The sequence below is a fragment of the Hippoglossus hippoglossus genome, chromosome 19, assembly GCF_009819705.1.
Source record: "Hippoglossus hippoglossus isolate fHipHip1 chromosome 19, fHipHip1.pri, whole genome shotgun sequence".
Classification (NCBI taxonomy): Eukaryota; Metazoa; Chordata; class Actinopteri; order Pleuronectiformes; family Pleuronectidae; genus Hippoglossus; species Hippoglossus hippoglossus.
The window spans coordinates 20,755,149-20,782,841 of record NC_047169.1 but is presented as its reverse complement, the minus strand read 5'-3'; the positions used below and the strand labels follow the sequence as shown (position 1 = coordinate 20,782,841).

The window sequence follows — 27,693 nt, the reverse complement described above, 5'->3', positions numbered from 1 at the left end:
CTTTTCATGAACTAAAGACTACAGTCCATTTCTGAGGTTTCAGCAGAAAGAAATGCTGGATAGAAGCGTGGCAAGTACGGGACAGTGGCAAATAAAACACAACGTCACACTAGCAGTAGATAGATAAATAGAGTCATAAATGCAGACACCTGATTCAGTAATGTAATATAGAAAACACATCTGGTACAATAGCAGTTTTACTGGACCGTTGTGCTGAAGAGAGAGAGCTGAGTCGCAATGCAAAGCTTTGAATTTATCAGTTGATCTACGTTATGATCCTCACCTATGGTCATGAGGTCTGAGGATGTGACCAAAAGAACGAGATCACAAATAAGAGCAGCCAAATTCAGTTTTCTACGACTTGAGTGGAGCCTCTGCACCTTCATGTCAAAAGGGCCAATTGACGTGGCTCCAGCATCAAATCAGGATGCCTCCCAGGAGCCTTCGATTGGAGGTTTACTGGGTACGCAAAAACTTGGAGGAGACCCTGAACTCGCTGGGAGGACTACTTATCCCATCTGGACAGGGAACACCTCAGGATCGCCAGGGAGCAGGAAAGCGTGGCAGGGGAGAGGAATGTCTGAAACATCCTGCTTAGCCAGCTTCCTGCAGGATCCAATCTCAGATACGTGCAAGAACATGGATGGATGGATGGATGGATGGATGGATGGATGGATGGATGGATGGATGGATGGATGGATGGATGGACAGCATACATCTAAATTTGCTAACATTAGCTAGCGTTAGCCAGCAGAAACTACGACTGCTCACAGCTGAACATGTTAGGCTAGCAGCAAACCCCTTACCTCAAACAGCAGTACAGATTTTTTGCTAACTCTGACAAACTGCAACGTGACATGGTTTTATTGTGTGTAATACCCCTCCCCATGTCCCCTGGCTGAGTCTCAACTGTCACTGAAAAAAACAATCCCAAAACAAAAGCTTTATAAAGTTCCATTAAAATATATTTCACATAATAACAACATATGATATTAGATGTTACAATGTAGTCATATTTTCCATGTTTAGATAGATAAAACCTAGTTTTTGTAGGATTATTATTATTATATTTTTTAAGGTTAAAATATCACTTTCCTTCTTGAAACTGTTATTTTCTGAAATAATTTTTTCAGACAAACCCCATAAGGCTGGTCCATCTGAGTTTATATCTAATGTAAAAAGCATGAGAAAAATACCAATGAGATGTTGTAATAAAATACTTAGATGATGTTTTGAACTTGTTTTCAGACTGATGATTTCCACATTTTGACATTCAGGCACATTGCAATGCGCTCCCACTGTGTCCCTGAGGAATCTCTTAATAAAGATGAGTTTAATAACAACACGGTAGGTGGCGTCTCTGCAAATCACGGCTTCTACTCTTTGGGGGCTTCTTTAGCTGGCCTTTCGCCTCTCAGCTCCCTGTTACTTTACTTTCCATGTCTCTGCGTTCCCTCGGAGAGTCTGACAAAGAGCTGCCCTCAGCGTGATATCCCCTCTGCTGCCAGCCCGGAGGAAAGAGGAGTGGCTGCAAACTCCTTCTCCCTGCAGGGCTTCCCTGGATTCCTGCTTCCACTCCAACCCCCAACACACACAACTAAATGTCTGTCTCCTCAAATCTCATCACCCTCATCTTCACTCTTACCAACCCCCCCCCGCTTTACATCTACACTTCTATCCTCCCTCCCTCCTCTCCTCCACTCTCTTTTGATTGCTGTAGTATGCTGCAGGACTGAGATCAAAGCATGCAGAGATTTACAGGAAGGCCATACTGTTTCACAACATCACTGGCAGGGCCTCCAGACCCCAGCTCACACTGGGATGTCTTGCCTGGATGGTTAGTTGACTGGCTGGCTCACTGAGGAGCCGTCTGCCTGGCTGGCTAATTCTGATTACTGTTTATTTACAACGAGATAAAAAAAGACAGAAGAGGCTGTAATGTGAGACTTTAGCTATCTCAGGGGCCATATTCTTCAGAGGCTACATTTGAAGAACGATTACATCATAACAGCGCGGTGAGGTTGTCTCGTGTCAAAGACTTCGCCATTTTCATTCCAGAGTAATGAAGGACCCAAAGCAGAATACAATTACTACATGATTAAATGTAAATATCAGGCTTTAACTTATTCAAATAGCAAACAGTGCAAATGTCAAAAATCCAAGAGGTGACATTAGCGATTGGGCAGCCGAGATGCAGTAAGTACAGCGGCTACTGCTACAAGCAGGTACATCATAAACATCAACGTCAGTGAAGATGAACCACCAGCATGTAAATGTAGTTCAAAGAAATATGTCAACATGGAAAGTTCTTTGCAAACCAACTGACACATGGCCCACGGGATAACTGGCTCCACAACAAGCACACATCTAACCCAGAGACCAGTCACAAGCTGAATTGCTTTGGTTCATACTGAGCCAGCTTTATCACACCGTGTTTTATCAACTTACTTCTTGTATTTTCTGTGTCAAACAATTAGCTAAGAGAAACCAGGAGTGGGAGAGGTAATACCATTCCTTAGAATCAACAGGGGACCAACAACTGATTTGGGAGGTTAACGGGGTCATGAGGAGTGGGAGTTCTTTTTTTCACTTTGAGAACTATATATATATAACTTTTTGTCTGTGCTATGGTTACACATTTTGGTTTCTGTGTGTCCATGTGGGCATGTAAAACAGAGCATTCGGGAAATGTCACAGCTCACCGTGCCACATGCCCACTCTTGCTTTGTGTAATGAACAACAGAAACAACAACAATGGCGGCTATATTCCGCCTTCTCTACATCTGGTTAGCACTGCTAGGTGTAATTATAAGTTTGCAGCTACATTTAGCATCGCTGCTCCACATTACAGACATTCACAGGCATCTGCCTGTTTTGTTTTCTCATCTGGACGGAGATATTTTGCAAAACGAAGGTTGTAGACGGGGATTTTTTTTAAATGGAGGGGAGAATAAGTTTGAGCTCACAAAATATCCTCAGTGGTGTAGACAAGTTGCAACTGATTAAGCTCATTATTTCAAAGCAATTGTTTTTTTTTAATATTTAGATATCTTTTTAGATTATAATACTGACACTGAAATTCTACCAGCTCCACCTGTGTTCTTCTGTAGTTGACCCTGGCCTTTGACCTTCTAAGGAAGAAATATGCCCTAAATGGCCACAATGATGCCTCACATTATTATTATTATTACAAAATATAAACTGTGGTCGAAGGTAATTTACTGCCCCCGCATCTCCAAAGCAGCTGCATAGTGGAAAGTCAAGTCTGACAGACAGCTTTTCTCGTGTTTTTGTTTCAATTCACATCTTCCATGCAGCCTTGTGAGTGTGTCAAGCTCCACTATTGTCCAGAAGGGCTTTCTCCAGAAAACACTCCATAGAACAAAGTAGCTCACCCTTCCTCCTGGCCTGCGAGAGGGATCTGGGAGAGCTTGGAGAGATTCTTGGCGTACTCCTCTTCTATCTTTATCCTGAGAGGGAAGCAGAGAGTTTCATTACCACACAGCCTTTATGCAACTCTGACTGACTGACTGTTTCCATGTGTGTTCTCTGTGTTGTGCAACTTAGTGATGCACATTAATGAGCATGAAAAAGAGGAAATGTTTTATGAGTTTGTTTAATGGGAAGTGCATGGTTTTCATGGTAACCCGCGGATGAAGTGTGAAAAAACAGAAAAGGGAAGAGAGCTGATCAGCAAGCCGTTACCTTTCTCGTATGAACTCGGCCATCTCCTTCTGCATCTGCTTCCCCTTCAGCTGTTTCTGCAGCAGAACCTCGAATCCTGTGATGCAGCTGTTGCCTTGGGGATCCTTCTTATCAGTCTACGAGATAAACACAAGAGAAATGCACTGAGCAAACAAATACTTAGCAACAAGCAGGAGAACATCACACCTTGACCAAGCAGCGCAATGAAATAAATCACCTGCTGCATCTTCCCCCCCCCACACACACACAGAGAGGTAATGCACCAGCATGACATGAGGTTTACATTTACTGAGGGATTATCAGACAATGAGGTAAGTCCAGCTCTAATTCAATGAATATCATATAGATGACATGAGTGCATACTGTGTCATCCATTTGAGTGAGCTGCCGCTAGCCGCCATGCAGGCTGGTAAAATGGATCTGTTGTGTCTCGTCCATGCAACATGGTGGTGCCTAAAGAGTCCTGTCAGTGCACCAGCCACTGCGTCAGCCGCCTCAGTTAGCCGACAACTCAATGTCTGCCAACAGCTTTGTGTTGGAATCTATCTACTAAGTCCACAAATCTGAAATTAGAAGTCTGTACGAGGAACGCTTATAAAGTATATATTATCAGCCTCACACTTGGCATGTGGGTTGTTTATGGGCACCAAGGAAGTGCAGTGTCGAATTTAGTGCGATATGGACACATGATTGAATCAACAGCCAAACAGCACCTTGTAGTCAGTGGGGGCGGAACAGCGTGCCATATTCAAGAAATCTATCTATCTATCTGTATGTATGGGACTCGCATATCTCGAGAAGCGTTCATCTTATTGATTTCACATTTGGCATGTGTATCGTTTAGGGACACGTTAGTACAATATTAATGACATTTTAACAGTGTTTTGTAACAGTGGCTGGGACTCATCAACATAAGTGACGCTGACGACAACAACACGTTCACGATAATGGACACATTCACGACAACGACAACTGATTCTCCAATTTAGGGCTCTACGCACTGAGGCGAGCTTCACTGAACTTTAAATAAACATATGAACAGCTCTGCGGTGGTGCAGCTTCACAGCTCCGTACTGTACTTCCCGCCGCTCAATTGCTGCAGGTCACTTTTAGGGTTTTTAAATAGAAAGCTGAAACCAGCATCACCACATGCCAAGCAAATAGCCCATTCTCAACAGGCAGGTTTAGAAAGGGCACTTTGCTAGAGTTAACAAGGAGTTAAAGATGAAAATGTAAGTGAGTGAGTCAAAGACTGGCAGAGATGGCAGCATGTGACCCTTGCAGCTTTTTTATGGTCATTCTAATGTTAACATATGTTGTGTTGCTCTGCCTTGATAATTATTAATACTACAAAATAATACACGTTTGATATACAATTGTTCAAGCTGGAAATCTTTAGGTTTACGCCTATTTCTCCTTGTTGCGTTTCGCGTTGTTTAAAATACGAACCAGTGTGTTTTGACAGGAGCTGAAGTTAAACCTCCAAAATAAGTCAGTTTCCCAGAATTCCCAGAATGGAGAGCTTCTGCACTAATAGGTTTCTGTAGTCGTGATTACAGGGTTCTTGTTTATGTGATGTTAAAGGAAACAGATCACTGCAGTAAACTGGTTCCTTCAGTGCGCGTAAACACAGACAGACAGAGGCCAGAACTAGGGGGTCTGAGAGTTGCCTGGTTCATAGAGAAATTTACTTGTTTTCATCAAAACATCCACTTCCACTCTCTCTAATCACTCTTTCCTTTCACTGTGTTGTCGACTGTGTGTGTGTTACTGTGTTCGCCCACCACACCTGGTAGAGATTACACTGCAGGGGTGGGAGATGTCCAAACAGAGCAGCAGAGGCCAGCTGGCTCCCTCCGCTCCATTCACTTACTTGCAATGCATCATCCTACTACACTGTCGATGCTGCTACTCTGCGTGCAGCGCGGCGAGGATGAAATAAATATAGAGCCGCTGCTTTTGTCCACAAGGAATCTTGGGGATTGTTCGTTTAATGATTTACTGGAGAGAGCAGCAGTGTTGACACAGGAAGAAGATCATTTTGAAAGAATTGCTCTCTTCTTTTTGTTCAAGATGTTCATGTAGATCTTTTTTACTTCATCCACCTTCCTCGGTTACATCATCTCTCTCATGGTCTTGCACAACATGTTTTTTCCTCACTGCATTAAGAGCTTCTCATCATCAGTCGCCAACCAAAACACCAAAAAGACTGAAAAGTGAGTTTTGAAAGTGGTGAATACTAATATTTGTTGTTGGTATCACCACATGTCTTAATAACAGAGGAAATCTATTCCCATATAGGAATCACAATTCTACTTACAATTTGGAATCAATTCATTCCAAAAATATTTTGTCATTGTTGATAAAGTTAGGTTGAAGGCTGAACCCACCTGGGAAGGTGCAAATCGGTCAGCTGGGAATTATAGTGATGTTAATCTTGTTTTTATCAACTTCATAACTAGCTTTGCAAAATTCTGATGAAATATGTTCTGGGTATTTTGTGCTACAAGAATCAGAATCAAACCAAATTATGAGGATCCCCAATATTCCTCTCCCTACTGCACAGTATAAGTTGGTGTTAGTGATACACAGTTGAAAGAGTAAAGGAGCTATGTTGATGCAACATTTTATAGATGAGTAATCTAAAAAAGTAAAGAAAAGGCAAATAATCAAGCACTATGTCACTCCATTTAGATTATTTCATCCTTTTTCATTAATGATAAAGGATGTTTGGGACTACATTTCTCATCATACTTTAATTAAAGCAGAAGGAATGATATTTTCTGTGAGTTAGCATATACTGTTTACACTGCGGCAATCATGATCACATAACAAAGAAGATAAAAAATATCTGAAGATTATAAATATATAAGGAACTGAAGTTATAGAGAGATTTATAGTTAGGAGATTTATAGTTTTTGTTTAATCGTCAACAAACGTCAGAGATAAACCTGAAAAGAGTGAGTTTAGAGGGTACGATTTTTTGCTGACTCCTGCAGTATGTGTGATATTTCACAAGCAGTTTGTGCGATGGGGCGATGGAGAACAGATTTACAGCCTCCTAAACGTTGAGGTATATTTACCCAGAAGTGGTCACAGTAGCTCCACTCGTTTGGCTTCAGCAGCTGTTGTTCGGGCATGAATGCAGGCAATGGGAACGTCACACAGTTAATCTGAGGGAGAGAGAGAGAGAGAGAGAGAGAGAGAGAGAGAGAGAGAGAGAGAGAGAGAGAGAGAGAGAGAGAGAGAGAGAGAGAGAGAGCACCACAGGGAGGGCAGTTTAATGGGACTGTTTAAAGTATCACAACAGAAAACTTGACTTTGATGCGACAGAACTGCACAGCAGCACAATTAGTGCTCCATGTGTTTATAGACACACACACAGTCTTGTCTCCATGACTTCAGGAGAAATTACATTAAGTTACATTCATTCCCTGGAGACTAAGTCTAACCATAACTACTAATTACCAAACTCCTGACTAACAACTTTCCCTAACCTTAAGTTAAACCTAACGTAAATTTAAATATTCTTCACCTTGATATTTGACCATTTACCGGACTAGGACTTGCTCATAATGTGACAGTGTAAAAATATTTAGATTTCCCCTGCGCACGCACACGCGCACACGCACACACACACACACACACACACACACACACACACACACACACACACACACACACACACACACACACACACACACCTCAGCTGTGGTATTCAAGGTATAATCTGCACTCTGTTGCTTTGGCAACACTCACACACTTGGAAACTGACAGAACACACACCAAAGTAAAGGAAGACATCTCCAATCGACCCAGCATTGTTCTCTATGCACTGCATCCGTGGGGTGTCAATACACAGCCTTTTAAGATTTCAGCCTTTTTGGGAATCATCGTTCTGATCGCTAGCCCAACATTCTGATGGATTGCCAAACACGCAAAAAGCTCCCAAAGCCTTAAATTAACTTGGTGCATCTAATCTTCTATTTGTTGAATCTGCTGGCTGCAGGACTCACTGCTGTGAACTGTATGATCCTGTTCTGGGGTGATGCTCAATAGGACTTCCTTAAACCTCCAGGGGGGTTAGGAAGGTAGAAGGCAAACCTGTGACAAGTGAATCCCCCTCTAACCTTCTGAGTTTGTAAAACATGTGGTAATGACACTGTCTGAAGTCACAGCTGTTTTGTATATTGCAGAGTCAGGGTTTAATAAGTCATCAGAACAAAATCTGCCAATATGTCGATCAATTCGTTCAAAGGAAAGAGGGATGGCAAAAAGGAGCAGTGAAGGAACAAAATAAAATAAATGAAGAGACATGTCTTCAGCATAAAGAAAAACAGAAAACAAAAGGACCTTTATCTTCCCTCGCATTCATTCCAATTAACCTCTGGAGGTTAACAGCCTGCAGTCAGGATGCACTTTTTCTATTCAGCGGCACCAGAAAGCACCCTTATCTAATGAGAATATAGCAAATAGAGAATTTCTGTTTCACTGAAGACTTTTCCAGATCCAATATTTAGATTGAAATGGCAGGGGAAAAAAAGAAAAGGCCATTTAATTCAACCCTATCTTGGCTTCTGTAGTGTATAATTTGTTTGAGGGGAATGGCTTCTTATTTATTTGAACTTCTTTTATTTGGATTTTTCAATAAAAGGGGGTGGAAATCACTGCTGAGGTCCAGCGGTTGACAGAAAGCTGGGCTTAAACTGACCTCTGCTTGATGAGGGAGAGTTTACTTCTAACACCCTCCAATGACGGGATTAGGTTGTTTGCATTCACGTCCACACACCGCTTCCGGCACTCTTTCTTGACCTTTAGTGGCCTCGACTGTTGACCTTTAAAAACACCCCTCCTCCGAACAGTGAAAGTCCAGCTTCGGTTTAACACTTGCAACACATGTTAACCCTCCTTTTCCGTTTGGGCCAAATTTGACCTGCTTCAGGTTATAAATGTTTAGTAAGTATTATCTTATTTTAATGTAACAAGGATTCAACACACCCATAACAACATCAACCTTAACTTCATCCGTACTGAATTTGAAAAGTTCCCTCAGGGCTAGAAACAGAAACCCCCTTTCCATGTTCCCACAATAGCTCATGTCAAATTACTAAATAAGTAAAGTAAATACAGTCTTTTTTAGGCTCCTGTTAAGTGTTATATATATATATATATATATAGAGCTGGGGAACATGGGAACCTGGCAACATCCTTTGTCATGTTCCCATTATGTACCATATCAATCTGGTGAACATAGGACCCTGGGGAAATATGAATGACCTTACTGACTGAAAGCATCAACATTATGATATCTAAAGCTGATAAATTCTGATCGCTGTATTTTCCTCAAGAGAAATGAACCATTGCCAACTATGAGAAGCTCCTTTTAACTAATTCTGTCCGAAACCAAGAGCCACATTTCAAACATTACTCAGGATTTCAAGCAGCAAATCTGCCATAATCAGTCCCAAATGAAAAAAGCAGTGCATTAAAGGAAAAAGGGCTCAGCCATATAACAAATATGACCTCTTTAAGTCATTTAGCATCAGTAGAAGTTAATTTGGACCCTAACGTTGCTCTCTCCATTCCCTCTCTTTTGTGTTTCCATCTGCTTCTCGATTGGCATCACCCTGGTTGCTATGGAAGCTGTGACACAACCTCCCCAAATCTTAGGTGGTTTTTTAAAATAAGTAACAGACAAATTCACAGCATCACAGCAGCAGCACCTCTGCTTTACAGCAAGCAAGAGGCCAAACAGGATGCAACGGCCTGACAACAGAAGAGAAATGATCTGGATGCTGTGTAGGATGATGTCACTGTGTGCTAGCAACTGCAAACAAGAACAAAACAACTCACACATGAGAGGAAAAAAAAAGAGAAAATTGAACACATATACTGTTGTCGTAGTGAAGATTTGAGTTTGTATATTGCCCCAAAGTAAATGAACCAATTAAAAAAATGTCTAGATGATTCTCCCACAGGTGATGTGTGTTTTATGTACCTGAAAAATAAATCTGAATTATTCTATATCATTATTTCTTAACTCAAGGGGGAAAATGAGTTTAGCTCCATAACCCATGAGTAGATAGTTAGTTACTGAGAGTTCCCGTGAGTTTCTACACTCACCGTGAACGTGGTCTCCTTGCTCTGTTTCCTGGTGGGTGACGTTGATCCTGGGCTCTGCAGAGAGAAGAAGGACGCTCCGTCAAAACCTCCGTCCTCTCTGTCCGACATGATTTTCTCAACATACGCACACTGGCACTCGCACACGCACACAGTTGTTTTCCAAGCGAGCACTGCAAGCGTCTGGCTGGTTGCTCTCTCGCTGCTCTTGCTGCTACTGTTGCTGTGTAAGTGTGTGTGTCAGTGTTTGTGTGTGTGTTGCTGTGCAGAGTAGGGAGATAGTTCTGCAGAGCAAAGCAAATCATAGTTGGCTTTCTGTGTGTGTGTGTGCGTGTGCGCGTGCGTGTGTGTGTGTGATTTCTAACAGTTAATTTCCTCTTTCCTGCTTAGATCAACACTCTGTCTGTGTGTGTGTGTGGACAGAAAAACTATGACTACATAAAGTGAAATGAAAAATAAGCTAAGGGTATTAAACACCTGCTGTCCTAAATGAAACAGTGAACAAGACCTTGAATACTTATAGCAGCAGTAGTGTGATTATATTTTTTTATAATGTATAGTGTATATAGTGTGTGTGTGTGTGTGTGTGTCCGTGCAGGAGTGTAAGATGCAGGGAAGTAGAGAAACGAGGAGAAGTGAATAAATGGTGGGTGGATCCTGCATAACTGTGCCATGGCTGCCTGCTTAATTATGATCAAGAGAGCAGATACTGGAGGAGGGTTTAATCTGCTATAACTGCCACCAGCCTCTCCATTAATAATGAGAAGAGAAGGAGAGAAGGAGGGGATTTGATCATCTGAACTGTGAAAAGACTTCATCATATACTGTAAGAATATCTCATTTATCTCAATGGCTGCATAAAGATGATATAAGAGTTGTCGTTCTATGTTTTTGGTGTTGATTTAAGTTGAATCATTACATTGTTATCTCGCTGCATCTTAAAGCTGCACTAATAACATTTTGCTATGGGCAATTAATCAAACTACCACATGTACTATTAAAGAAATGGAGAAATATCCCCCACAACAGATAATAACAGAGGCACGAGTTTCACCAATTATTTCACTATTCTGTATCATACAAAAGCCTGTATGTGTTTCAGCAGCTGCTGTACATTGAATGGATATGACTATAGGGGGGGAAATTAAGCGAAAATTTGTTCCTCGTATTAATATTTTTACTCCTGATTAATTTACGATTTACTTCACTACAAACCATAATCAACAAATGACATTCTGTGTAAGAAATATTTGGACGTTTAGCTTTTTTCCAACCAGAAGTCAAAGTGAGAACCGGATTGTGAGAACACCACTTTCCCAGGTTTGTTTGGTAAAGTGGAAAAGTTCAGTCACAGTATATGCTCACTCAACAAAACACTGGGCGTGCATCACGCTGTTAAGGAACAGACAGAACGCTGGTCGGACAGCTTTACCTGTGGCTCTGTGCTGCTCTTCCTCACCAGACTGTTGTGCGGATGCTCCAAATGATGCAAGGGACTACCACCTGAGTGAAATCCATTGACTGGAAATACAAACAAGGGACAGAAAAAGAGATTAAGAAAGACAGAAAGAAAAATTTGTCAAGTGTATTGTGCTGATCCAGGAGGAATTTTCTTATCTTTATGTGGAGAAGAAAACGAGCGTTTAACTTGACCCTATAACCCTAACCTTAGCACAGACAGTCAACCAGAGATTAGCCTGCACTCGTAGCCTGCTTAGTCTGATACAATAATAAAGGGTACAAATTCGAAGAGTAAATGTTTTAAATACTCATTTATCTTTGTCAAATTGAGATCGTAAACCCTAAGAACATGTAGAACAGGAAGAGATATAACGAAACAGAACCTAGTGGAACAGCAGCTACAGCCTTAGGACTTTGACTCTCCAGCTGGGTCCCAAACTGTAAGAGTTGGTCGACTCTTACAGAGTAGATCGCAAAAGCCAAACCGAAATGGGACCATCTGGTCAGAGGATCACTTATTTAGCTAACGACGCAAGCTAGCTGCCAATATAGCTAGCTTGTTAGCTTTGTCACCGGTGCATAATGAATCCAGGCATTGATTAGTCTGAGGATTCACCCATTGGCTCCTTCGTTGCTTAGGAATGGAAGAAGTCTTCAAACTGTGCCGCCATTGGACCTCCACCTCCCAAGGATGCAGCCCCCGAATCGGGACACGGCTTCTACGTGCTTCACTAAAACATGTTGCTTCAGCGTTTGGTGTGGGAAATGTTTATGCTGAACTACCCTCTACATAACATCTAGTTTGTGGGGCAAAATCCACGCTAACTAAGCAAAATGAAATAGCAACAATTTGTTCAACGAGATCCTGAACTTTACTAAAAAATTTCAATATTATCCTCAAGTAAAATTGAGCTACAGCAATGTAAGCAACCTTTTTCCCCATTGTTTTCCCATTACTTTTCCAGTTGAAAGTACTAAGTGTGGGTTAGAGACTTTTTGACGTTTGGTATGACCAGAAACTAAGTGGTTGCTTATGGTAGAAGTGATGCAAGTGAATGAAGGCTGCTCCCAGCATTTGACCACTTAAGAGTGGAAAACTTCTAACAACCTTACTGGGTTTTTCTGTTTGTCTGCCTTTAGGAACGGGGCCAAAAGAAAGACAGAGAAGGCCTTAGATAAAATTAGTCACAGGAAGTGTCTGTATGTGTGTGTGGTGTCTATGAGTGGGTGCTTTGTGCTACAGTTGAAGTTGCAGAGAATTCACAGCCCCAGGGCACTAAAACTTGAGGAAGTTGAAGTGATACAGAGTTTAGATGGAGGGAGATTGAGCTGTAGTACCTGCTGGCAGGGAGTTCTTGTGTCGGATTGAGGCTTTGGGGGTACCAGGGACACTGGACGGTCTCTCCCATGTCGTCTCTAAGGAAGTGTCCAGCAGAAGAGGAAGAAAAACAATGATATTAACAGAGCAATACCAGCTGTCGTATTCTTCTTTTCTGTTGGAACTATTTCTGGGTGACAATAAGAAGAAGTGATCTCACATTTCAAGTGATGACTTGCCTCACAATCAGAGTCAACTGACATTTGTGTTTCATTTCCTTCAAATTAATTTTAAGGAAATGAAAATTTGTTATCAACACAGAAGCTGTGAGAGTGGTTTCTAGGAGCTTTTAAGAAAGATAAATATATCAGTTTAAGGGTCAGTTTAATTTTGTAATTTGAAGACAATATGTGAAGCTCAAAACCTTTTATTTTTGTAGCTTTTATCTGTTGCTATCTAGACTGTATGCCATTGGTGAGTTTTGAATAGCTTATAACACACTTTTGATTTGAGCGGCCAGAGCATCTGGACTGAGATGTATAGAGATCCAATTGAAATCGCACTTCAACTACCCCCTAATGTTGTTTGAATCCAATGTGCAAAAATCACATTTCATGTAATTATTTCCATCCAGATACACATCTGGAGAACTCTGGAGCTAGATCCAATCTGGATATGAAGAAATACAGGTTTAATGAGGCATACTGAACAACGCCTAAAACTCAAACTGGTCCTAACAAAGAGAGAAACACACACACACACACACACACACACACACACACACACACACACACACACACACACACACACACACACACACACACACACACACACACACACACACACACACACACACACACACACACACACACACACACACACACACACACCTTTAGTTGGTGACAGCTCCTTATCTGGCAGCTGAAGCCTCTGTTACCTTTCTTCCTGAAAGCAAAGAAATCACAGCCATACCCAAAAACCCCATACAAATGCTTGGCCATTCTATTTCTTATCAATTCCCATTCATAACGAATTCTTACTTGAGTCTATCTGTCATTATGTAGTGTTTTTGTTAAAAAGTATGAGTTACCCTTCTGGCAAATGACTGAAAAAAGGACATAAAGCAGTAGCTTCATACTTTGTTTAGACAAAGTGTTCAGCTCAGGATTACTTCACCTTGGATATATATATGTTCAGGTGTTATAGACATTTCTGCCATAAAAGAACTCAGTCTTTATAGTTTATAAATAGTTTCTTGGTTCTTTTGAGAACCATATTTTTGTGAATAAGTAATTAAGAATTGAAGTATGTGGAAATGCACCATACTTGATCGACAGGTGTCTCAGCCAATGAGAGTCCCCTGTGGTGACTGTCACATTCTTGCCAAACAAAGTCTGTAGCTTGTTGGGAGCATTGTGCTCAAAATTGGAGTTTGTGGCTTGAGTAGCTACCAAAACCTACTTTATAACGCTATGCCGATAGAGGGGTGGGTGAAGTGTTTAAGTCCACAAAACACTTTTGGAGTTTCAGGGGTAAATAGCTCTGCAGCCAAATCCAATACAATTGAAGTAACTAGGGATCAATTCTTCAAACGTAAAAAAATAACTGAAAAGAACCCTGAAAATGCCTCCTTACTGCTCCTATGGTGTCATCCAAGTGTCCGGAATCCCTGACATTCAAATTAGACCCGAAACTGTGTCATTTACACTGTGTTTTTAGCTTATGGACGAATTGAAGAATTGATCACCAGTTACTTAAACTATATTGGATTTGGCTGCAAAGCTGTTTACCCCAGAAACTCCTAAAGTTGTTTTTGGACTCAAACATCGGTATAGTGGTGAGTAGATAATGAGTGAATTTTCATTTTTCGGTGAACTATCCCATTAACGTCTGAAATACTGGTTGTGGGCAGAGAAGTAGCCGAGTTAGGGAGAAGGTCCTGTCCTCAGTCATTTTAAGTAACTAGATAAAGTCAAAATCTTTCCCATAAACCATCTGTTGTTGTTTGCAGTAAACCTAATTTAACATGCAAACTTTAAACCCATTCAAAGTCAAAAGTCTCTTAAGTTTAACTGAGCTACAGAAAGGCACTGACACTGTTCCATCCTATGCCCCCATTTAGCTTCCGCTGCTAAAGATGCTGGAGAATGATGCAAAAGGCACGCCCGATAAAAAGCCCCTAATATCGATGGGCTCTCTTTGATTTGAACTCCCTTGTGTCCATTTTCACCAAAGCACTGAGCCCAATTAGCCCCTTACTGTCATGGCGGAAAGAGGAGGCACAGACATGTAAAGAGCTCTTATTTCATTTGGGTCTCTTTGGCTCGCTCTGCTCTATTTGGTGGAGATGACTGAGCCAAGCCCATCAGCTCAAATGACACGCATGGAGGGGATAACTGGCAGCAGGCTTATGGAGAGAGGCTGTGCCTTCAAGTTTGATGCACAACACCAGGGCAAAGCCTTTACTCACTGGCCCTAAATGCCTCAATTTCTCCCTGTTAGATTGTCATAAGCAAATCGATACAGTAAGAAATATAGGATATTAATGCAGAAAGATGGAGCATAATCTACTTAGCTCAGGGAAATGGCTTTTGATTGTGACGGTCTTTCCTTGCCGGAGGGATAGCAGTCAAAACATGATTAAAAAAAACTATTGATATTACATCCATTATCTTTTGTACAAGTCACTGTGGGTATGAGGTGTGAATTCTTTCCTATTAACTACAATGTTTGTTTGACAGCGAAGTGGAACAGGTTGAGTTTCTAGGCAACCGGCTGTTGAGATGCAAATTGCTGATCATTTCCGTCAAACTGTGTTTTTATACAAATGAGGGATCAGTCTTGTCACCTGCCAGATTCATACCTCCAGATACCGAGAGAGCAGCAGCAGGAGTGATTCTCATCAGCCGCCTTGTCACAGACGAGCTGAGGTCTGACAAGTCCTCTAAATTACTTTGATCGTCTCGATTGTGGAACATAAAGCCAGTCAGCTCAGTTTACCCATTTTTGCATTTGAAAAGTAGCGCATCCGCTCCTTTCAGGCTTGTCGCGGATCTTAATGATGTGAATTCCTGTTTTCAATAATTGTGCATAGCTTCTAGTGTGTTGATAGGGTCTTTTATGGACCGTGAATTAAGTTTTTCTGATAACCCGACGTCTGCCGTAACCACATTTTCATGTTGCATCCATCGCCGGTTCAGGCTCACCAGAGTGTGGCATTCACCAGAGTGTGGCTGACAACAGAAGACGGTGGTTGTGAATGTATGAATGAAAATAGTAGAAAAACAGCCGATCTGAAAACAAAAATAACCCGGCATCAGCTTAGTGTCCACTGCACGAGTGATGCACTACATCCCAGCAGAGTCTGAACGGGGAGAGGAAGACATGTCCTAGTTAGCTCTGACACTGTGATATTTTATTCACAACCATATGACACTGGTCCCTGATGTATTAACGTCCCCCTGTCTCTGTTTTTTTTTTTATCAATCAAAGGCTGATTCTCACTCTGACTCACTCTGTGTTATCTCAAAGAGGAAGGACTTGTGACTGATGGTGCTAAAAGCAAAAAGACAAAGAAAAAGAAGAAGATACACTGAGGGGAAAAAAAAGTTATCACTGACATTTGCATAACTTTTAATGGTATTTTTTCATGTTCAGCTGAAATGTTAAATCAATTTGCAGTAAGGAAACATCACAACAATAATTTTCCAATGTAGTAATTATATTTTGTATAACTTAAAATACAGAGGGCTGCATGGGGCTTTGCAAGACAAGCTCTACACACAAGAGAAAACAGCCACCAAGACCATCACCAAAGCTGCAGAGACGGTGTCGACGTGTTGTGGATCATGACGGGTGACCCACTGAGTCGTGTGCAACTTGTGCAAAGCGGGGGACTGATCATTCCTGGCTATAGGTCCCCCAGGTGAGAGAGCTCAATGACCCAAAAACACCCTATGACCGTGGGTTCATCACTGATGATGTGTCCAAGTCCAACCGACTGTTGTTTCAAGAAACTAATGATTAAATTAGTATATGATGTACATCATTCATATCTATGGTCTATTTTATGGTGTATGCATAAGAAGGCCTAAAAAGATATCACCAATGTAATTATTCATGGCATAAATAATAAATAATATGAATATAGGCCAGTATACGTGACAGTGCAGGCTTGTCAATTGAAATGTCCATTGTGTGTGTGTGTGTGTGTGTGTGTGTGTGTGTGTGTGTGTGTGTGTGTGTGTGTGTGTGTGTGTGTGTGTGTGTGTGTGTAATGGATGGCAACAGGGTGTTTAGGAAACTGAAAGTTTGGGGGAAGAAACTGTTGCAGAACCTCAGTGTTGGTTTTGTACGTGACAAGAATAACAGTAGCTTTCTAGCTACGTGGGTGAAAAAATAGACCATAATTCATATTACCTTTGTAGCTACTGACTGTTTTCTTCAGGAAAGGAACATGATAAGTAATTTACAGGGGCAAATCTGTGTGCAGTTATAGCCAATAAAAAATAATGCAACTAAATTTCTTAAAAAGTGTTTATATAAGTTTATGACTTAATTCATAAATTCTTGGAAACTTAGGAGGAAATGAGTCTGCAGTAATTCTACAGTATGTGTGTTTGGTGTGTTCATGAACCTGCCCACTGGTCAGACTGGGATGAGTATGAGGAGTCGACTGGTACAAACCACAGCACCCAGCACCGCTGCACCCAGCAACACAGGAAGGAAACCCACGAAAAAACACAACCCCTGACACAAGGACATTCAGCCCTCACCCACGCACACCGCTCTGTTACTATGGTGATGCAGGAACACAAAACGAACACAAATACACACATACACACACACACACAGGACAATATCTAATCTGGCTGAACTTTAGCGTAACTAAAGGGAGTTGCGGTGAAAATAGCAGAGATGCTATAAATACCAATTGTTTCATGAAAAATGTTATCAGATGGGTTTGTTTGGGAACAGTTGCTGTGGTGGTGAGATTGGAAGCGCTCCAGGCCTGTCGTACAGTCAGCGTGTGTTCGGACTGAGCTCTCTCTCTCCAGGCTTTCATTTCACGATCACACAGCAAAGACACAGAAAAGAAGTCCTGGAGGTTTTCTCTGCCCTCAGAGGCAACGTTTAATCGACCACAGCCACAACACTGCTTTCTTTATGAACCAGAATACAGATGCCGCTGATGTTTTATTATATATATGGTATAAGTCATACAAAATTCATAATCTTCTCGCTCGTCCCTCTCTTGTCATTTCTGACTGTCCATCTGGAATTTAACCAGTTCTAATGACAAACCTCCACATCTATCAAACTCCCACAAGAACAATATCGAGACTAAGAGGGGAGAGTAGAAACTTTTGAGATTATCTGAAGGATATTATTAAAAACTTATTTAAAAATAATGAGTCTAGTTTGTTTCAACTGTTTTGACATTAGCATATTTAGCATTTCTTTTCATCTAAATAAAGAAAGAGGGGAGGAAAAGGAGTAGCGACTCCCCCGGTCCTGGGCTTGGGTGGAACCCCCCCAGCTAAATTTAGATCCCCTCTCATGGCCACAACTTGACCACGGAAACCATGATCAGAGACGACCATGATGTCAACAGCTCTAATGTGAAGCTGGTTACTCTCTTAAGTGACTGCGAAGCCACACACCCAGTTAGAGGAAGGATGCAGGTGCACTCGGCCTCGAGTAAGAACCGCATACACCGAGTACGAACAGATTCCTTGTCGAATGGAACATTTAACACCACAAGCAAACCGACAGTTGGGGGCCTGAAGTCATGTGGACTCATTCATTGGATGACTTTGGCGAAGTCGTCCTGCTTCATCGGGGCCACATGGACTCCAGCCATGAAATAAAAGTGGTGACTGACAGTTTATAAGGCCGCACTTTTACGTTGACATATTGTACTTGTTGTATGTGTTCATGTATTTTCTCTGATGTCACAAAGAGGTCATAAATAATTTATAGCGGAGGCCAGCCAAACCTCATATGTCCCATTGGATGTAAATAGTAACAAAGGGAGGAATCTATATGGCACTGTAACTGAAGGATAGTGTGTGGTTGTGATATTCCACTGACATTTTAAAGAGAAACCTCTCAAATACAGGATTATGACACCCCCCCCCCCCCCCCCCCCCCCCCCCCACACGGTGGACTCTTTGTCAGTAAAAGTCTCCCGAGGGTTGGCCGAGTTCAGTGTCCTGAAAAAAAATAATGGATAATCCTGAAAGGCTATTAATGTAGCGCTTCGCTCCTTATGAAAATAAAACCTGTGAGAAGAGCCGACGAGAGCATATCAAACAACCAATCAACCAGTCGAGCGTGAGACTGAAAACCAATGTCACCCATTGTCTGTATGACTGGTGAACACAGTCTGACAAAACTGCACTTTCTCACCTTTATTACATTCTCAAGTTAAAGGCTCGTGGGAGTGACCGCTGTGCCAAGACAAGATATTAGCGCCATCAGTCAGGTTTTACAGTGAGTTCATCCAGGGATAGTAAAAACAGGCCATGGTGCCATCCGATATCTATCTGTTGCTCTGTCTGCAGAACAGAGGAGAGTATTAAACTGTGTGTGTGTGTGTGTGTGTGTGTGTGTGTGTGTGTGTGTGTGTGTGTGTGTGTGTGTGTGTGTGTGTGTGTGTGTGTGTGTGTGTGTGTGTGTGTGTGTGCGCTCAGGGAGACACTGAGTGGTGATTGTGTTGACTGAAACAAGGCACTATCAGCAGTATGGGTTCTTCTGCGCCCTCTGTCTCTCTCTGGTACCATAACTGCTACAGACACAGAGCATATGTTAAACTGCTCTGTAAACAGATGAAATTGCTAATGTATCATTTTCAAGGGGAAGCTCCACAATTAAAAATGTTTTAATGAAAAGCAGTGCTTAATATTCATTCTTAATTTTGTATTTTCCCACAGAAAGTAAGGGAGCTTGGCAGGGTATTTTATCGATGGAAACTGTAAAATATATCTTATGTATTTATGTCACTGTATTTGTAAAATATGGAGAAATAAATAAAATATAAGCATCAATTCATCTCACGTTTTAACCTGCACAAACCAAGGTTTTGATCCACCAGATGAAGAGGATTATTCTGTTTGTCTGACAGAGTGTTTTCACACGACGGTCTGGACCAAGGCTCTTCTTCTTACTGTGTTAAATTTGATCGCACATTGCAGTTTTGTGATGGATTGTTTTATTGACCGGAATGGATGATTGCCACAGGTCATGGATTGAATGGTTTCATTTTAAAACAAGTCAACTGGAAACACCAGAACATCAGATGGCGTTTTCAGCTACTTAACGGGGCTAACATCAGCGTAATTAACTTACTGGTTATAGCTGAAGAAGCTACTTTTTCTCTGACTCAGCCATGACATACCCAATGCCACTCGTCTAACTCCAGGACTTTAGTTATTCCTCAGTATGCAATCCAGTGATATTTGTCTGTACAGCCATGGGACCACTGCAAACCAGTTGTAACCTACTGTGGATTTCACAATATCCAGCATTTTGCATCCTGTGTGCAGTGGGCAAAAGGTTTGAGCCCATTTTTGAAGACGAAAGCCAGGACAAAAACTACATCTTGTATTACAGACACTGAATACTTGCGCTGAAGGAGTGGTTCAGCATAATGGTGAATTTGCTTTCTTTCTGAGAGTGAGATGAGACAATCAATACCAGTCTCCTGCCTTTGTGTTGATAATGGACCTGGATATAGGAGATGGATCAGTTTACCATAAAGGCTAGACGCAGAGATAAACTTAGTGATTAACACTTCTATCAATCTAACCACTTACCATTATCCATCTTGTGCATAAGATTTACTTGTTGTTAAGAGCCATAAGTCGGAAAGTCAGTTTCCCCAACATTCAATTTGTCAAGCTAGGCTAGGCTAACCATGTTCTGGCTCCAGTTGAGCATTTAACTATTATCAACAGTCACAGCCGATGACAACATGAAAGCTCCCCAGAGGTAAAGCCAAAATATCTTATTTGCCCTCTGCTGGCTGGCTGCGGTATAGGTCGTGTGCCCTGCCCGCTTCTTGTTTTCAGACTCGACATTGGTCACACTGAAAAAAATCGATTGTATCAGATGTTTTCCCAAAGATTGTTTCTGTAATTTAAGCTCTTACGCCAATGTATGTTCAATTCTATGTTAATTTTTCTTATCAGATTGAGAGCTAATCGTAAATGGTCCCACAGGTTTTTCTTGGATATCGCAGGTCCACTTTCTGATCGGTGCTGCACAGACAATGTCATCAAAGCAGGATGGCAGCACACATCTGGGATATTTTGGCGACATTCATTATCCGTCTTTATGTGCACCGATCGGTCGTGGCGATTAAGTAAAATGTTCATCTATATCAAGAGCTAAATATCCACTTACCGTTATTTGTGGTGTTGACGTAGTATCGCTTCCCTTGTGGAGACATGTAGCATTTCCAGTGAGGAGGCAGCGGGTCCTTGAGGTCCTCCACAGGAAGCTGACTCATAGATGCCGTCCTCTGTAAAAACAGGAAAAGCAATAAGAAAACATCAGTAGGTGTCAATTATCGTGAAAGGGCAAATCAGCATGCTTCACGTGAATTCAAGCACGATGTTAGCGCCAACAGGAAGATTTATTTCTCAAGGATCTGTCACAATTAAGCTTAATTGCTGCAGATAAACACATACAAGGAGATCAAAAAACACGACCATGCTTCACCAGCAATGCGGGAGAATGCGGCGTTGAGCTCAGGTTCAGTGAGGTTCTCATTTCCTCAAGTATTTCACAACCAGCAACTAAACACATCAGAGCGGAGCACACTGAGCACAACAAACTGCAGCTGGACTAAGACCAAGATCTCCGGAGTCATTGCATGTGCACACAACAGACAGCTGAGGAACATGGGAGAGCATGGAGGCAATCAGCCCACATCTGCTTCAGATTAGCTTGGAAATAACAGGCTGGGACCATTGTAACACACTTTAGAGATGCTGTTTGGAGACTGGAGAGAGACAGATGAAAACTCCAAATCAGCTGCAGTTTGGTTATTGGGATCCATGCGATGCCATTCAAGCATCTAGAAGAGGTTAGTTATGGTAACCACATGGAAACCCAATACAGTGGGTTAGGCTGGATATTAAATTCAACAGACTTGACTGACCATTTGCGAAGATGGAAGGCCAGACAAGTTTAAGATCTCTCTTCATGCTGAAGAGACATACTTGGCATTAAATGAGGGGGAGGTAATTTCCGTCTATGCTACTGGGAGAATGTAGCTGACATACAGCTATATAATATACAAGACCAGTGCTTCATTATTTCCTTGTGTTCTACACAGATCATCAGCTGGTGAGGCTGTTTGCATATAGCCTCTGACATGTAGCTTTAGCCTCAATTTGTTAGCATTTGTGTGGGTATCAAATAAATATTCCACACCTTATTTTAAAATTCTTATTTCAAAATGATTTTTTTTACATTTTAATGTCTCATGGAGCTAACACCGCCTAATTCCACAAATGTCTGTCTGTATGTATGTAGAACGTATATCTCCAGAACCGTTGCTGTTATTGACTTCACACTTGATATGTGTATTTTAAATTTCCAAGTTCTGCCAAGTTTGGATTGATTTGGACACACGATTCATTCAATATAAATAAAAAGAAGACCAGCGCTCTGTAGTCAGTAAGGATGGGGCAGGGTGCCTTCAGTCTGTTTTCCGAGTTGAACATGTAGTTGTCTACGTCCGCCAGTATATAGGTGAACAGAAAACAGTAAATGACAGGGAACATCGATTTAGTGCTGCTACAGCAGAACTACTCTCCACCACTTTTTATTTCCAGAAGGAAAATTCAATATTTGCAGATGACATAATCTGGTTGGAAATCATATACATTTTAGAGGCACTCGAAAAACCAATCATAACTAAAGTACATGTCATGCATGAGAGCCAATAAAAACAATGTTAGATATATAGAGAGATGTACTAGATAGATTTACTTTATTGATCCCAAATTGAGAGATTGCTGAGTGTTAAAAAGACCAGACAAGATGTTTGGAATTTGCAAGTAAGTATTAAAATGATAAATGTCATGCTGAACAACCTACTTCATCCATTCTTATGAGTAGATCTGATATTACTTGGTTATGTACTTGTCTGACTGCCATGTTCTCAACGTGATCAAACTATTCAAGTGAGTCTAGCGTTTGATTGTTTGCTCAGTTATAGTTGCGACCATAGGAACAGTGGTTATATAATCTTCCAAACAAACAACAACTTAACTGTGCATGTGCATTTGCTCCAGTGCTTTAGGACCTAACACTGTCCCTCCGATGGGTAATGAAGAAATCAAGTAACTGGCAGCTTTACATCTCAAACTTCTTAGGTCACTGTGGAGATGTGTCCAGGTGGGTGAGGGGGAAACATATCAGTGCTAAACAAACATTTCCCCATAGGTATTTATTATCTCATCTGCCATTTTTAGTGCTTATCAAGGAGCACTAAGTATTGATTTAAGAACAAACTGCCCGCAGCGATAAAAGCTGCAACACCCGAGAGAATTAACTCATTATATGAAACTGCTCCCCTGGAAGAAGCAATGGGAAGAAACCCAGAGCTCTTTGGTCCCACAAGGCTGGAGAGTATGAATCCCTGTCAGTGACTTACGACTGCATGTAATTACACAGTCTCCGACAGCATTACAGCAATGTTTTCTCTTTGATGGTCTCAGCGGTCACTGTTATATTTGTCCTTTGTGTGCCTTTGAGAAGCGGATTTGCTTAAACACTCCAGTAATTTCCTACAGCAATGAGAAGTAGCCACGGATGTTAACAACGGATAAACAACACGCCATGAAAGAAAATCGGAGCTATCTCCAATAACATCAGTGACACGGGCTCGCGTGTTTATGTACTGAAAAAGAAATGAAAGAAGAAAAAAAAGTCAATACCACTGCCAAACCACAGATACAGTTACAGTAGAGCTGAGAGCTACAGGACATGAGCGTGTGCAGAGGCAAAGGGCCTTTCAGCTGCCCCACACATATGTTGTTCCTTAGTCGAACAACATGGGTTATTATACATTTGTGTCCACTGTAATATGGTAGAACTGGGATGGGGGGGACGGGACTGGGTGTTTTAGCTAAGAAGTCGCGAGAGCTGCTTTCAGACATGCACTGAATTCAGAGTCACAAACGTCAGAGTCAGTTGCTCTGGACATTTTCCTTTCAAGTAAAAACTCTGGATAATGCTGAAATGTGAGAACACAGCAGGAGATTCTCTGTAGGATTCAACGTGAGCAGGTGGGCGCGTTGATGGCGTTTCTAAAACACGACAGACACAAAACGAATAAAAAACAACGAATACAAATATTGGATGAAAAAGTGGAGTCGTATATGTAAAATGCGAAAATGGGAAGATGGAAAGATTTGAGAGCTTTTGGTGATAAGGGCCGACACAGGTGTGAATGTGCTGTAAACAAAAACATAATATTCGACAGCAAAATGTATCATGTCCTGCCTCCTGCATGTCGCGCCACCCTCATGTAAATGCTCCGAAAAATTTTCTGTTTCTGTTAATGCATCTGAGGACATTTTTCGGACGGCTTAGGAAGATTCCCCACAATCCAGTTCGGGGTGTATTAACTCTGTATTACCTACTTAATGTATTTTTTATTTCACATTTCTATATTAAATAACATTTTCAAGAAAAGAATCTTAGCAACTGTTAAATCGATAAAGGAGCATGACTAATCCAACAGAGTACTACCCAGCGATTATAGGTACTCCATCACATTGATGCAAAGACCTCCAACATCAGCCAAAGATATTCCATAACAAATTGAATTGACATCCGAGTGTGTGAATCGTTTTGCTTCTATCAGATTTACATCCAAGTCCAGGTCCTGCAGTAACCAGTTGTGGGTTTCTCTGCATCTCCTGCTTACTTTACTGCAGCTTTCTGCACACATGCTGTTGTTTGGTCGCATGATCATCATCGAACAAACAATGCCACAGTATTGTTTTTCTCTGAGCTAAGCAGATACGGGTCTCCAAAGCAAGCGAAAACAGATGGGAGTGGGCTGTTGTGGTTGGACGGACACGACCAATATGTAAAAATCTTGCGACATGAAAACACTTAAGGTTGTTGACGTGATTCATTTCCATCGCTACAAAATCAAACATTTCTTCTCAATCTCCTGTGTTTCTTTCTCGACAGAAATGTCCACATCCATGTTTGAAACTCAGTCTCAAAGTTAAGCAAAGCTTTTGCTCAGCCACAAGAGCCTGAGTTAAAATTCTGCTCCCCTGTAGAAGTTTGACAGATCTGACAGCACCGTCATACAGCCCCCCAAAAAAAAGATCAGACATGAGTGAGAGAATGGGAGCACCTTGGTGGTGGGAAGTGTGATGAATCTCTGAGACAGCTTGTCTCGGCATATGCAACATTAAATAATGCACCATTCCAGATGGTTAACCTTCTAAACCCCAGACTGCCTTTGGCTCCACATTCACAGCATGCCAGAAAAGCCCCTGGCAGAGAACACAAGGACTCATCCCGGGCCGTGATGACTGAAGAGAGACCACAACAATCACTGTTACTGTCTGTGAGCGCTGCAGATCATCTCAACATGCCACTGCTCCGGTCTCAGGGATGAACTTTTAATTGAATATGTATTAGTTATTGCAACTGTCATATGAAAAACATGGTGAGCAATAATAATTTTTACCAATAGATTATGAGCCGCGGAATTGTGCTTTAATGCTTAAAGGGAGCGTCTATTTGCTCTCGGGGGGGAGAACAGTCACATGGCACCAGTTAGGCTATTTACACTCCTGTTTCTATGCTTGGTGCAAAGCTAAAATAATAATTAGTGACATGAAAATCCAGGACAGTTTTACATAAACCCTTTTATTTAAAACCACAATAAAAAAATAACACACTTTTTTACCGTATATATTTAAAAGCTGAAGTTTAGGGGTGATGGTCTGGGACAGCTCTTATCTATCTGACAGCTGTCTCAAATATTATTTGGGTTTCAATATATAGATCAAGGATCTTAGTAAACATCTAAGATTTGAATACTTAAATGCTTTTTACATATATATATATTTTTTGAACAAATTCTACAGCCATACAAACTAATAACATCAACAATGGCTTGATTCTGTTCAAAGATCCCAGTAAACCATGACAGTGTGACAGTGAGTCAGCGTGACCCTGAAACATGAGCAGCAAAAACAGGATTCAGCCATCATCCATTTTGTCACTCCAACTTTTGCTTTATACTCTGACATGTCAAAGCTTACAATAGGTCAAATTACACTTAAGATTTTAATATTACACATACATAAAGACTATATATTATGGAAACAAAGAAAAAAAATTCCTTTTATGAAGTTTAATCTACACTTAAAAAGGATCACATGACAAATGGGTAATGTCAAAGATATAGACATTACCCATCTGTAGTTACAGATGGAGGCTGAATCTCCACTTCCTCCCACTATCCAGAAATGAAGCCAAAATACATAGTCTGCAAAGTCCAATCATGACATTTCACCATTCCATTAACACTTGAACACAAACTACCTAGTATGACTGAAACCATCGAGAAAGACGTAGTTCAAGTGTAGCCACTTTGACTTTTTAGTTTGTTCCATGTCCCATCCACTAACATAGCGGAGGTAGGATTTATGACCCACACTGCAGCCAGCCAAAAGGTGGTGATCAAGATGCTTTGGCTTCACTTTTGAGGAGTTGTCATGTCGTCCATCTTTATACAGTCTATGGTCGAAGAGGTCACAGTGATATAACTCACTTGACTTCTTGAATTTATTAATTTCTTGTATTCATTAACAACACTTCCCCTTTTGGTTTTACTACACACAACATTTATCAACCTGTTAGCGATAACAACTTCCCAAGGTTTTTGTGCAACCTCCATGTGACAAAAAAAAAAAAAAATCTAAATAGAACAATTTAAAAAAGGTACTGTGGAGGCCAGGTCACTGAGTTTTCTTTAATTAAAGTTAACCTAAACATTGCAACAAGTCAAATGTTTGTGATGCTAAAAAAGACGTAACAAAATACTACACTGCTCTTTACTGGAATGATAAACAGATCCCAACATTCTATTCTAGATTATGGACAGTTCCCACACACCCCCCCAAACGCAGGCAGCATCTTATTATGGAAAAACAAAATACCTCATGGTCTCTATTTCAGTGACACTGGCTCCCTGCCTGGAAAATGGAGAATAATTTGTTAAATTCCCTTGGAAAATGCCTTTAAATAAATAACCAGGCTTTTATTCCCATTTAGGTCAGATGGAGAATAACAGTGTAGTAAACTCTGTTGTGAACCCTTCACCTGGATTTAAAGAGCCTTAATTGAGACCAACAGAAAAGATTATGTTCCTACTTAACTGACTGTCAAGGAAGGTCAAACCCAGGGCTTCATACAACCTCTGGTGAAAATGTGACTGGCTATATTTAAAGTAATGGACTTAACAACAGGAGATGTAAGAGTGTAGTGGGATGCTCACTTTGATAAAGAGACTTAATCTAAGTGTCAGGAAAGGAAGAAAAGATTATAAATGAGTTTATACATAAACATAACTGATGAGTATGTTATATAAAAAAAAACATAGGATACCGAAATTTGTTGCAACCTTGTTTGCTGTAACATCTACCAACTAATTCCACAAATATCTATCTGCCTGTATTAATGCGGAACCATTCATCTAATCGGCTTAACACTTGGCATGTGTATTCATAGTGGTCATGGGAAGTGTAGTGTTGAATTTGGATACACAATGTGATCATTATTTAATAAAATCGGGCGACCAGTGCTCTGTAGCAGTCGGTGGGGGCGGGACAGCAGCATTCAGTCTGTGGACCGAGATCAACATGTCTTCGTTTACGAATAAGTCATCAGATAAACAACTTGGTCAAAGTGAGGTCAAACGCCGCCAGATCATTTTGATTATTTTCATTTCACCATAACAAACAGACACAGACATGCAGGGGTTTACCAGGCGCTACCAGGTCCATTATAGCAGCAGTATTTGCAGAATCACTTCCTGT

General features: G+C 41.1%; 1 protein-coding gene across 1 annotated transcript in view; it reads right to left on the bottom strand.

Annotated features, from left to right (window-relative positions):
• gas7b (growth arrest-specific 7b) overlaps window positions 1–27,693 on the bottom strand; it is a 58,820-nt gene that overhangs the window by 15,698 nt on the left and 15,429 nt on the right. Inside the window, exons 2-8 of the mRNA XM_034570027.1 lie at window positions 21,011–21,128; window positions 12,625–12,702; window positions 11,258–11,346; window positions 9,829–9,882; window positions 6,789–6,878; window positions 3,706–3,821; window positions 3,396–3,470 (exon numbers count right to left, since the gene is read on the bottom strand). Of these exons, the coding sequence (XP_034425918.1) occupies window positions 3,396–3,470; window positions 3,706–3,821; window positions 6,789–6,878; window positions 9,829–9,882; window positions 11,258–11,346; window positions 12,625–12,702; window positions 21,011–21,128 (620 nt within the window). The remainder of the gene's footprint in view (window positions 1–3,395; window positions 3,471–3,705; window positions 3,822–6,788; window positions 6,879–9,828; window positions 9,883–11,257; window positions 11,347–12,624; window positions 12,703–21,010; window positions 21,129–27,693) is intronic.